The sequence below is a fragment of the Aristolochia californica genome, unplaced genomic scaffold, assembly GCF_029961685.1.
Source record: "Aristolochia californica isolate CCGP_79_NKW_82.1479 unplaced genomic scaffold, dmAriCali1.0.hap1 SCAF_6, whole genome shotgun sequence".
Classification (NCBI taxonomy): Eukaryota; Viridiplantae; Streptophyta; class Magnoliopsida; order Piperales; family Aristolochiaceae; genus Aristolochia; species Aristolochia californica.
The window spans coordinates 28118769-28131819 of NW_027182257.1; the positions used below are offsets into that span (position 1 = coordinate 28118769).

Sequence of the window (13051 nt, forward strand, 5' to 3'; positions counted from 1 at the left end):
AGTAATGGTGGAACTCAATTAGAATGAAGGAGCTTTGGAGGAAGCTCAACCTTGGACCTCAAAGGGAGAATCCGACCTTGACCTCTGAGGGAGAATCAGACCTGTAAAATATAATTTTCTCAATACTTGCCTCTCTTCTCATTCACGTCACCCTAAATAGGGTTGAGGACGAAATTATAAAGATGACCCATAGGTCAAGTGGTTCACGCCACATTACACTGAACCAACCCAAATAAAGTAAACCAAACCGAATTGAAATTACATGAAAAGTAAATTGACATAATTTAATTCTTATGCCTATGGATAACTCGTGATGCTATGGAGTCCATAAAAAAAATACATATGAGGGAAAGTACATTGGACCACTCCAACCAATATTAGTTTTTTTTTTTATAAAAATACATTATTTATTTGAATGCTATTTGCTACAATATGTTTATATTTATGTCATTATTTTAATATATTTATTAAAAACTAAATGACCATGAATGATGAACACATATGATAAAAAATAATTTAAAAAAATAAACCAAGCTATAAGTTAACACCTAGCTTAGATGGATTTAAATCGAAAAAACATATTTTTGATATAAATTAAAATTTTATGAAATATTATTGTAAGTAATATATATTTTTTTTATCATAATAAATTATATGGATGCTTCAATTTTATGCTACCTGACATCTACAATGTAAATTACATGTAAGTCTGACTATAAACAAGAAACAACACTGAAGATATCTATGCCGGGTGTTTGTACATAGTTTTTTTCTTGAATTAAAAATCATTTATGTTTAATTTTTTATTGATCCCTTAGTATGCTTGTATTATTCATTAATTTAGATAAATATTGAATGTTTTAAATATTAAATATTTTATAATGTAGGAAAGCCACTTGATGGATGATTATTTACATCTAAGTCGACTGGCTTAGGTCTGCATCGAAAGCGACCCCGTCCAATTCAAAAAGAAACATTTTAAAAACTCTTACTGACCGTTCACCTCATTGCACGTGGCTTATCCTCGGGAACGACAGCTCTTTCAAATAACGACGCGTTTTTTAAACACAATCTATTTCAAACTTTTTTCCTAGTCAGAACGGTAGACTTTCCTCCTGCCGCCGGAATGCCAGCCGTCCGATTCCCTAATCTGCTCCACCTTTAATATGCCTGAAACGGATATCCAGATTAAAAAACACAAACAAAATACTGGGAGGTCCTCGCTTTTCATGGAATGGAGACACTGAAACACTGAGAGAGGCCTGCTTTGGAGAAGAGCGAAGAGCATTCCATGCGATTGTCTCTTTCGGGAATCTACTCTCGTGGTTCGATTTCAATCTGGTTCTTGCTCCATTTTTATATTAGTTCCATCTCTTTGAACTATTTGTGTCTTTCTCTGTTCTTCTCTGTATTTTTTTTCTTAAACAGTTTGTTCAGTTGCGCAGTTCGAACAGAAGCAGAAGCTGAAGCGCTCTTCCGCAAGTTGGTCGGTTTTTATACTTTGCTGCTCCATTCACTTCGACGCTTCACCAATTAGTGAGTTTTGTCAAAATTTCCCATCATTTTTGCTCTTAAAGAGAAGAGAAAAGTGCAGAGTTTTCTTTTCAGTGCCTTGTTGAGGAGAGAAGCGAGTTGCTGTTGGAGTGGGAGTAAACTTTCAAAAAGCCGTTGTTCCTTGTTTCAGGTATATTCCGAGTTTTTCCCTCTTTTCTGTTGTTTGCTACCTTTTCTTTCCAGAAAATTCTTGGATTTGTTTTCTGTGTGTGTTTTTCTTTTTTTTTTTTTTAAATTTTCGGTTGCAAAGGTTATCGGGTCTTCTGAGATGAGGAAGACGTTTATCTTCTCTTCAAAGCCACGTCTTTCTCTGCTGTAGTTTCGTAATGCAAAAGTGCAAAATCTGATTTTTAAGGTAGCACAAATTGTTAACAAAACAGTGTCGGTAAAGGCATAAGTCGCATTGTTCGTAAACACTCTGCCGAACGTTTCATAGTCTGATAATTAATTAATCCGAAGCTGAAGCTTGCAGTTTTATTTTTTATTTTTTCTTCTCCGAGCAAGCAATCCCTACTCTTTTATTTTTTATTAATTAATTAATCAAAAGCTGAAGCTTGAATGTTGTATTACTTCATTCTTCTCCTTATGAAATCAAGTCTTTTGAACCCGTGCAAGCAAAAAGAAAAGGGAAAATTCCTTGAACTGTAACTCCTCTTTAAGTTTGTAATTTAGAACTAATTTGCGTCGGTGAGTATGGAGTTGTATGAGGAAGGAGCGAGAAAACCCTGATTTAGTAGCCGTTGGTTCTAATCTATTCGGAGGGCTGTTTTGTCCTTTCCAAACTTTTGAATGTTGAATGTCCTGCAGGGCGTACCATGGGGCATCTGGTACACTTTAGCTGAGATGAGTCTTCATAAGAGTATCCTACGCCTGTCGGTTGGTTCGGTTCGCCTCTTAGGAGGAGACAACTTTTACAGAAAAAACAGAGCAATTATCTTAACGATTGGCTTAGCATAAAACCCCAGTTTGATTTCATTTATCTGCTATCGCTGGTCGCTGCCGACCTAATAAATTTATAAGCTATTTCTCTCTTGGCATATCTAGCTTGATTTGACGGTTGGATCCATCCCGTATGGTCGAAGATAAAATCTTGTGATAAAGTGCGTGGAAGAAGTACGGTTTTCCAAAGTCACCCTCTGGATCGTTTCTGCTGAAACGTAAGCTTGAAACTGTATCTGGGTCCGTGTTGCTTGTTTCTGCCTAAAAAAGTATTCTAATATGTAACCAGAACCATTTGAAAGCTGGTGAGTGCCGTCCAGGTGCCTTTGTTTTTCACCTTCCTTATTTAATGCTTGTGGGGGAGTCAGTGGTCTTGCTTTGTGCACTTCGATTCGGTCGGTCTTGTGTTGTTTTCATAAAAACAAGTTATCTGTGATTTGCAAGATTGTGGAAACCCAGATAACTTGTTTTGATTCGGTCGGTATTGCGTTGTTTTCATAAAAACAAGTTATCTGTGATTTGCAAGATTCTGGAAACCCTTCTAGCCTTTTATTTTGTTCTTTGCTGATCATCTTCTTCCTTTCTTTAAAGCCCATTAATGTTCTCCTTGCTTTTCTTTCTGAACTTAGTTTCTGGTTCTTTTTGTGTACCAGATCACTGCAATGGTTGAAGAAGGGGAGAAGATAGCAGATGCCCAACAGCAATCTGCTGAAGAGTGTCTGTCTCGTGTCCGAGCACTCGTTCCCAAGGCACTCGAGAGCGCGAGATCCGTAAAGAGTTTTCCTGGCCGATGGAAGACCATTATCTCCAAATTAGAAAAGATGCCGTCCCGTTTGTGTGATTTGTCCAGCCACCCGTGCTTCTCGAAGAATGCCCTCTGCAGGGAGCAATTACAAGCTGTTGCCGACAGCGTAAGTGAGACTATTGAATTGGCCAATTGCTGCATGGAGGACAGATATACGGGAAAACTTCAGATGCAAAGTGATCTGGATGCCTTGGTAGCAAAGCTGGACCTGAATTTGCGAGACTGTGGGCTTTTGATTAAGTCTGGGGTACTTGGGGAGGCTACTTTACCGTTGTCTGTAGCTCGTGCTGCTGAACCTGATGAGACCTCATGGAACTTAAGGGAGCTGCTTGCTAGGCTTCAGATCGGCCATCTTGAAGCTAAGCTCCGAGCTCTTGATATGCTTGTAGATGTCATGAAGGAAGATGAGAAGAATGTATTGTCCGTCATGGGTAGGAGCAATATATATGCACTCATCCAATTGATCACAGCCACCTCTCCGAGGATTAGAGAGAAGGCTGTCACCGTAATATGTTCCCTGGCAGAATCTGGGAGTTGTGAGAATTTGCTCGTTTCTGAAGGAGTTCTACCACCTCTTATCAGACTAGTTGAATCAGGAAGCTCTGTGGGTAAAGAGAAGGCAACAATTTCTCTTCAGAGGTTATCCATGTCAGCCGAGACAGCTCGTTGCATTGTTGGACATGGAGGGGTGCGTCCACTGATTGACATTTGTAGGATGGGAGAATCAGTTTCTCAGGCTGCAGCAGCAGGCGCTTTGAAGAACATTTCAGCAGTACCCGAAGTAAGACAAAATCTTGCTGAAGAAGGGATTATCAAGGTCATGGTTGATCTCTTTGATTGCGGAATCTTGTTGGGCTCCAAGGAGTATGCAGCCGAATGCTTGCAGAATCTAACAGCTAGTAATGATAATCTTAGACGCGCTGTTGTTTCTGAAGGAGGGATTCGAAGCCTCTTGTCCTATCTTGATGGTCCATTACCACAAGAATCTGCGGTCGCTGCTTTGAGAAATCTAGTGAGTTCTGTTTCCTTGGAGGGGTTGGTTGCATTTGGTCTTCTACCTCGTTTGCTTCATGTGCTTAAAGTAGGTTCATTAGGTGCTCAACAAGCTGCGGCATCTGCTATATGTAGAATATGCAGTTCAGTTGAGATGAAGAAAATGGTTGGTGAAGCTGGGTGCATTCCCTTTCTTATTAAGATGCTTGAGGCGAAAACCAACGGTGCCAGGGAGGTTGCAGCTCAAGCAATTTGTTGCTTACTAAATGTATCACAGAACAGTCGTGAAGTAAAGAGGGACGAGAAGAGTGTGCCATATCTTGTCCAATTGCTTGATCCTAGTCCACAAAACACAGCAAAGAAGTATGCTGTTTCATGTCTGGGGTCTCTATCCTCAAGTAAAAGATGCAAGAAGTTGATGATTTCTTATGGGGCTATTGGGTATCTAAAGAAGCTCAGTGAGATGGAGATACCTGGAGCGAAGAAGCTGCTAGAGAGACTGGAGAGAGGAAAACTGCGAAGTTTGTTTAGCAGGAAATAGATGGAAACATGAACTGTAGCATATTCTGTTTCATACCCTTTATGAAACGAAGTATGTGGGAAAATGTGAAGTAAAGTGATTATTTAACTTGTATTTTATTTAATCATGTTTCAACATGTTCTTCACTTTGTATTAAACTGCTAACGTGAATGGAAGATCTACTGCCCGGTAAGTAATCTGCACTTTGTTCTTTTCTGTTTTCCTTCCATATCTGGTAATTGTAGCTCTCCTTCTTCTGGTGTTGGGACTTTTCTTCTTTCATTTGAGGTTTTTGCAGCAACAGCAGGGGTAGGTGAGCGGCTTCAGCCGTGTTCTTTGATTGTTGGTTTGATTTCTAATGCCCTCCATTGTTAAGATCAACTGACACCACTGGTTTGGTTCTGTCTTGGTTCTATTTCTCAGTTGCATCATAGATTAGCGTCATCTCGTGCAACTTGCAAATTCTATTAGCTGCTTGTAATGGTCATCATTGTCATCATCGTCCCCACTTTCGGAAAAAGTTTCCACTGCAAATATGCTATTTGATTTTATGATTCTTCGTCTCCATCTTCATCATTGTTATATCATCACTATCTTCTTCTTCTTCTTCTTCTTCTACCTTGTCTTTATTTTTTATTTTTTTAAATTGTAGGTAGAAAAACAACCATGTGAGGTGGGTTTTTGTTTACAGGGTGGGTCCATGAGTAAGGTTCTTCTCTCTTCGGTTTCGTTAATGAGACCTCAGTGTTCTGAGAAATTCCTGACCTGTGAATCATTAGGGTGCGTTAGTTCTTTAAATGTTCTACTAGTCGGCAACCGAGATGAACTGTTAAAACTCTTATTTCTGCCGGTAATTCTCCACAGAAGAGAAACAAAGAAGCCAGCCTAACAGTTGCTGGGAAAGAAAGGGTTACTTTTAATCATTCGAATTCTTTGACGGCCGATAACAAGAAACTGCAGAAACTAAAAAAAAAAAAAAAGACGATAGTTTACTCACACTACAAGAAAAGCTAAGTTACATTAAGCAAGTTTCAGGTACAAAACCAAATCACTACCATCGAATATGAGAGCAACCAGAGAAAGAAGAAGCTTCAGGTCGTAGGAAAAATGGAAGCACATATTATAGACCAAAATGCTGAATACAAATAAGATTGTGTAAATTTTACAAAACCAAATCACTCTGTTTTAGAAGGATAAAATTATACACAAATTAAAATATATGAAAAAAGAAAATCTATTGAACTGCTTCAGTCGCAAAGCCTTAATCGGACGGAAGTTCTGTTTTGTTCCTTCCCCAAAGAAGGAAAGCTATTCCGAAGGAAAGAAGAAAACATTGAAACAGATTGGAGGACAAGAAGAAAATAAATTTAGAATAAAAGGGAAGGGAGAAAATCACGAATGGGAATAAGAAACTATAAAGCGATAGGAAAAGATGAAGAAGCAGAGGAATGGAGCGGGCGGAAAAGTGGAGAAAAGAGATTTAAACAAAAAAAAAAAGGGAAAAGAAGCATAAAGAAAAATAGAAGCATACCTGTTATCGGAGGAAGAGGATCCACCGGCAATGAACAGTCAATGGCGACTTCTCCCTCCTCCAGCGGAAGCGTTGAGCTCTCTTTCCCTTCCCCTTCGGAGCACCTGGACCTCGTTCTGCTTCCTCTTTGGCTCGGTGGTAAATTTTTTAATAATTTTAAAATAGATCACATTCGATCAAAATTTGAACGATCAAACGGCTCACCTCAAATGAACGCACATAAGCGTACATAATGCTTGAGCGCACCGGAAGACTCCCCTGATTACAGGCTTGATCATGTACGAAATTGTTACGATACTAAGAATACGAAAATCACATCCGGACCGTCCCATCTTCATCAACGGCAGAGGCGAAAGGTTGCGTTCCTCGACCCCTGCTATTTTCCTCTCTACTCATTTGTCGCCTAACCCATCGCTTGCCCCGTTTGTCGTACCCATTTTCCGTTCACGTTCGCATACGCCGTCGCATCGCCCCGTTGTCATCGTCTGTCGTCTCCTCTTCCTCGAAAATCTTCTCCTTCTCCTCTGCTTATTAATTCATCTCTTTTTATTTTTGGGTACGAGAATAGAATCCCATTAATTTAATTTGATAGCCAAGTTTCAATTTATTTAACGGTGTTTTACTTCCAATGAGCTGTTTTAATATGAATTTCCTCCAATACAATATTTTTGTTTATAACCATTAATAAATTAAAATCTTGTGAATGCTGTTCTTGAAGTAGTCCATTTTAGTTGTGCAGAATAATAAGTTCAAGTTTCCCATATAGAATTTGACATTTGTTTGTTCAGGAGATCTCTTAGTCCCATTGTTATGGCTGTGTCCCACCTCAATAGTAGATATGAAAGAGCTTGTTAAAAGAACTCAGATGGTTTATATTACTCGGACCAGTGTCTTGTACTGACACAAGAAGCTTCCTTAAAACAAATAAAAATGAGACATAATCGTGCCCAAAGTAAAGTACCATCTTTTGTTTTTTTCTCCAAATGTTACTCTAATATAAAAAGGGTTTGTCTTTCCCTAGGACACCCATCAAATAAAATAGGAAATCTTCACTAATTCTCCCTAAGTGGATATCAAGGATTTGCTCTTGACAATTTTTTGTAAACATTAATCATATGCATTATCTCTTAGTCCCATGGTAAATTACCATATTAATTAGGTCCATGAAAGACTAAAGACAAGTTGTAGGTAAACCCACTTATTAATATGGTTAATTACCATATTCATTAGGTCCATTAAAGACTGAAGACAAGTTGTAGGTAAACCCACTTATCTTCTCCACAACACAACCGTCAACACCTTTTCCTTTTGGCTTTCCTCCTAACTATTGATTTCTAGGGCTAACACATAAATAAAAGAAATCCCAAGGGAAGGAGAGAAAAGAATAACTCTAGCTCATGGGAGAAAGGAGAGAAGAAACCAAGGGAAAGAAAGAAAAGGAAAAAAAAAAAGAGGTATAAGGATAAATTTGAGCCAAGAGGAAGAGGCTTGAATACTCTATTCCATGCCTTGAGGCTGTCTTTATAGTTGTGTATAGGTGTTTACAATGACTACAATGCTCTTAGGGCTACATGCTTCAAAAGGAAAAGGACATAAAAGGACACAAACCAGTTTGCATAATTATAATTTTATGTCATCTCTATAGAAGTTTTCTTTATTTACTAGCCATGCCAACCTACACGTGAGCATGTCTTTTAACACTCCCCCTCAAGTTAGTGTTTGTAACTTAACATTTGAAAATAATCTTGGTCAAGAAACTTGTGTGCTTGAAATTAAATTCTAATTTTGTGCATCTAGAAAAGAATTTTTTGATTGCCTTGTCATGATTCATTTTGCTCTGTTCACATCTTTCTTGTAGTTTTTTATCTTGTTATCCCCCTTGGATATCCTAGTTATATAAAACATGTGAAACTCTTCATTATTGGTTACCAATTTCTTGTACTTCTCCGCCTCAAGCTGGAGATCTCTTTGTTTTTTACCAAGAGACCAAACTTGCACAACATAATGATGAGAGAAGAAAAATCACTCCTAGCCACACGATAAAGCTCCATAAATTAGTCAAAATGGTCATAGTCTGAAATGCACTCCACTCACTTTTAAAGGTGAAAAATAGCCCAAATAGAGGGCACAACATAGAAACTACTCACTTTTAAAGGTAGCTTAAACACAAATAACCACTTGGTGAAAAATAAAAGACTTGACTCCAACTTGATGTTTTGCACACTCCTATACTTTTAGGTAGTAGGTCTATAGGCATTGCTTTGAAGTGATTTTAACAAACATAAATTGAAGAAAGTATTTTGAGGAATTAGGGTGTGAATAAAAAAATATCAACTCTCATACTTCAAATGGAAGGAGGTGCACAGTGCTACTCTTCTTATTGCCAAGTAAGAAGGAGGCACTCTTAGGCCAATAGATGGTTAAAAAACAACCAAGTTTGACTCAAGAGGGAGATAAAAAATAATTCTTCTATGAATATGATGATTGAGAAAACTTTAAAAAAAATCTCCAATAAGAAATTTGTAAGATGGAACATAGTAATAGAAAATTTCTAAAATTAGACTTCTTACCAATTACTTTTCTAACACTACTTGACCAATTTGGAAAGAAAATATTTGAGAGATAAATTCTGAAAAAAGGGAGATTTAAGATACTAATATTTGAAACTTAGAATGAGGAAACAAGACTTTCTAATTCAAAATTTTCAGATTTTGTCCAAAAAAAAAACTAAACTCATAATGAGAAAGACTTATCTTAAGGAAACTAATGTAATGTGAGATCAAATAAAAGAAACTTTTAAGGAAGGAAAGATACTTAGCAACTCAAAAAGTGAAACAAAAAATTCTACTTAAATTCGGATTTTCGCATCTAACTGGATTCCGGTATTAACTTTGATTCTTCCAATGTGAATATTTCTCTCTAGAAAGATCATGTTGAGAAATAGTTTATTGATCTAGAAAATAGAGTCACATTGCTTTCTTTTGAGATATAATTTAGAAAGTTGAGGTTTTCACCTTGAACATGAAACTTTTCTACTATTTGACCTTTACTGCTTCATATATCAATTTTTCTTTATAAAAAAATCTGATTCCAACAATTCCTCTTGATTTAAAAACTAGAGTCAATTAGCTTTCCAACGGTATATAATTAGTTATATAAAACATACGGTAAGAGAGGTTAGAAAACAAATAAAAACAAGAATTGGGATTGAAACTACAAGGAAGGAGAACCTCCTCTTTTTTCGTTTTTGTTTTTCTTCTTCTTCTTCCTCCCTTTCATCTCCATCTTCTTCTCCTTTTCTATCTTAGATTTTTGCCCGCTTTGATACCATGTTGGTTTCTAGGGCCAACACATAAATAGAAGAGATTCCAAGGGAAGTAGAGAAGAGAGGAAGTCTAGCTCATGGGAGAGAGGAGAGAAGAAGCCAAGGGGAAGAAAGAAGCGTAAAAGAGAGAGAGGTATAAGGACGAATTTGAGCCAAGAGGAAGAGACTTGAATACTCTACTTCATGCCTTGAGGTTGTATTTATAGTTATGTATAAGTGTTTACAATGACTATAGTGCCCTTAGGGCTACATGTTTCAAAAAAAAAAAAACATAAACGGTTACAAACCTGTTTGTATAATTATAATTATATGCCACCTCTATGGAAGTTATCCTTATTTACTAGATCTTTCTTCACTAGAGTTGCTTTCAACACTCATCTTGGCTTTAAGAACAATTGTTTTTTTTTTTTGGGTTTCTCTTCCTCAACTTCTTCACCTTCCATCTCATATTGAGAAGGATACCTAGTGTCAGAGTGGTTTTGTCCACTCTTGTAGGCGGTAACTTTCCGCACCTTACAAACTGATCTGTTGAGTTGTATTGGCTAGCTGCTGTCATGGTATCAAAGCCCCATTTCGGTCCGCCTGCGCACCTATTTGCTGCAACCCCATTTCGACCCTCCTCCACGTGCTTGTTGGCGTGCTACCTTGTGTCTTGGCCAGCTGTTGGGGTTGTTGTGCACCTTGCTGCTTGGCCATCCGTTTGGCAAGAACAAGTACGTCTTCTTCCGCTGCAGCTGATTCCGGGCCGGCCATATGCGTGTGCCCCTCTGGGCTGTGCCATTGCACTTGGCTTTGGCCGTCGCTACTATTGTTGTGCACTGGACTTGCACAGTCTTCGGCCTTGGTGTCTGGCCACACCATGGCTTCATCCCCCATCTCATACTCCCACCGCCATTAGCCAGATGCCCTCGTCTACATCCCCTGGCGATAGTGGGACACCTCCTTCTTGGATTGCTACAACTCGACAGTGTCTTGCCATGTTGCCTCGCTTTCCGATTGACCCTGCCACTTTGCCAAGTAATGCATCCTCCGGGGCTTCCCCTTTTTGCGCTCCTCTCAGTCTTTATAAGTTCTGTTTGAGGATGAAAACTAGTGGAAAATTTTTGAGTTGTTCCCAATAGTTTAAATAACTCGGTCCAGAATTTTCTTGTGAATTTGGGGTCACGATCACTGATGACCGTTGTGGGCACACCCCAGTGCTTCACCACTTGTGCCATGAAAGCTCGAGCAGCTTCCTCTGCTATACAATCACTTAGCACTATTACAAATATTCCGTGCTTCGTAACCTAGTCCACCACTACCATGATAGACCCTAGCTCGTCCTGCTTGCGCAAACCAGAAATGAAGTCCATTGAAATAGACTCCCACAACCGTTTTGGAATGGGCAAAGGCTGTAACATGCCTCTGGGCTTTCTTTGTTCAATCTTATCTTGTTGACAGATAAGATATGTGCGCACAAACTCCTCCACATAGCTCTCCATGTCCAGCCAATAATACTGGCAAGAGAACAAGATCAACGTCCGTCTTTGGCCTGGTTGTCCTGCCCCACCAGGTATCATGGCATTCCCTCAAGAGGTCATGTCGTAGGTTATCTTACTTAGGCACATAAAGTCGATTACCTTTGGTCTTGAGCAATCTGTCATCAAGCCATAGTCTTCTCATCTCTCCCAAGGTTGTAGCTTGCACAATGTTGTAGGCCTGGGTGTCTTGGTGAAGTCTAGTGTGAATCCAGTCTAGCAACAAAGTACTAACATGTGTAATTGCTGTTAAGGCTCGCAATCGCAAAGTCTCATTTTTCATTTCTGCGACAAGATGGTCCTGCCTGTGCACATGCGTGCCTTGCGCAAAGCGCATGTCTCCTACGCCTACGCATGCGTCGTGCGCCTCATCAGGTTTTGCTGCTACTGCACCGCGCGTGGTGCACGTGAAGCAAGTGTCAATGTATGTGTTGCGCGTATATCCATCTCGCGTAGCCGCTACCGCATTGCACATGATGCGCTTGAAGGGTCTGCCGCTTGTCGCATTACACGTTGAGGTTACTGAGCACTGTTCACATAGCGCTACACGTGCCTCTGCGTCTGCTGCATGCACGAATTCTGTTTCTGAGCGTGTTCCACCAATGCAATCTGGTGTTGTGCGTTGTATATGCGCCAATACCCTTGTGCCCTTTTCTCCATCAAAAGGTATAGCAAAATCCATTTTTCTGCTTAAGGTATCTGCAACAGCATAGGCTTTCCCCACCTTGTACCTCATCTCAGAGTCAAACTCGGCCAAGAAAACTTGCCACCGAGCTTGCTTTGGGCTGAGCTTGCTAGCATGGAAGTATCCATCGTCGAGCCATAACCTTCTCGTCTCATACTCCCACCGCCATAATGCAGACGTCCTCGTCTGCGCGTCATCACCATATGCCACCCACTCTTGGTTGGCTCGTTGCCTCTGCTAGCAATTCCTGGAAAGCAGTACCGGATCTGGCACCTCCCTGCTATCTCTCCCAGAAGCACCGGATCTGGCATCTTCATGTTGCCTCTCCCAGCAGTTCCTGGAAAGCAGCACCGGATCTGGCGCCTCTCTGCTGTCTCTCCTAGCAGTACCGAAACTGGCACCTCCCTGCTGCCTTTCCCAGCAGTTTCTGGAAAGCAGCACCGGATCTGGCGCCTTTTTGCTATCTCTCCCAGCAGCACCGGATCTGGCAACTCCGTGCTGCCTCTTCTAGCAGTTCCTGGGAAGCAGCACCGGATCTGGCGCCTCTCTATTGTCTCTCCCAGCAGTACCGGAATTGGCGCCTCTGTGTTGCCTTTCCCTTTCCCAACAATTTTTGGAAAGTAGCACCGGATCTGGTGCCTCTCTGCTGTCTCTCCCAGTAGTACCGGAACTAGCACCTCCCTGCTGCCTCTCCCAACAACACCAGGATAGCAGCACCGGATCTGGCGCCTCTTTGCTGTCTCTCCCAGTAGAACCGAAATTGGAGCCTCCCTGTTGCCTTTCCCAAAAATTACTGGAAAGCAGCACCGGATCTGGCGCCTCTCTGCTATCTCTCCCAGCAGTACTGGAACTGGCGCCTCTTTGCTGCCTTTTTCTAGCATATCCTGATCTTGGTACCTCCTTGCGAACCTTCTCCATTCACAAAGACTCTCTCGCATAGGGTGAGTCTTGTTCCAACTTCTTCGTCGATGGTCTTAACATCTCCATCCACTCTCTAGATTTCAGCTCGCATCACTGCCATGGCACTAAGTATGTTGTCCTCAAACCCTTGGAACCAGTCAGGGACAGGGTGTAGGCCATGCACAACGTACGAACTCCTCCAGTCTTGAAGCTGATTTTCCAAGCTAACAAGCCTGAACTTGAAATCACCAAAACGTAAATCGTTTTCAGAGAATGTCTCCA

General features: G+C 40.4%; 1 protein-coding gene across 3 annotated transcripts; it reads left to right on the forward strand.

Annotated features, from left to right (window-relative positions):
- The first annotated feature begins 1209 nt into the window (after positions 1–1209).
- On the forward strand, positions 1210–5002 carry LOC137934732 (U-box domain-containing protein 4-like). Of its 3 annotated transcripts, none has more exons than XM_068779236.1 (3): positions 1210–1325; positions 1438–1684; positions 3147–5002. In XM_068779236.1, exon 3 carries the CDS (start codon positions 3156–3158, stop codon positions 4830–4832), a length of 1677 nt encoding a protein of 558 aa, XP_068635337.1. In that variant the 5' UTR covers positions 1210–1325; positions 1438–1684; positions 3147–3155; the 3' UTR covers positions 4833–5002. The 3 variants fall into 3 exon arrangements, with proteins under 3 accessions (XP_068635337.1, XP_068635338.1, XP_068635339.1); XM_068779237.1 differs by having other exon boundaries at positions 1446–1684; XM_068779238.1 differs by lacking the exons at positions 1210–1325; positions 1438–1684 and adding an exon at positions 2954–2970.
- Positions 5003–13051: the final 8049 nt, after the last annotated feature.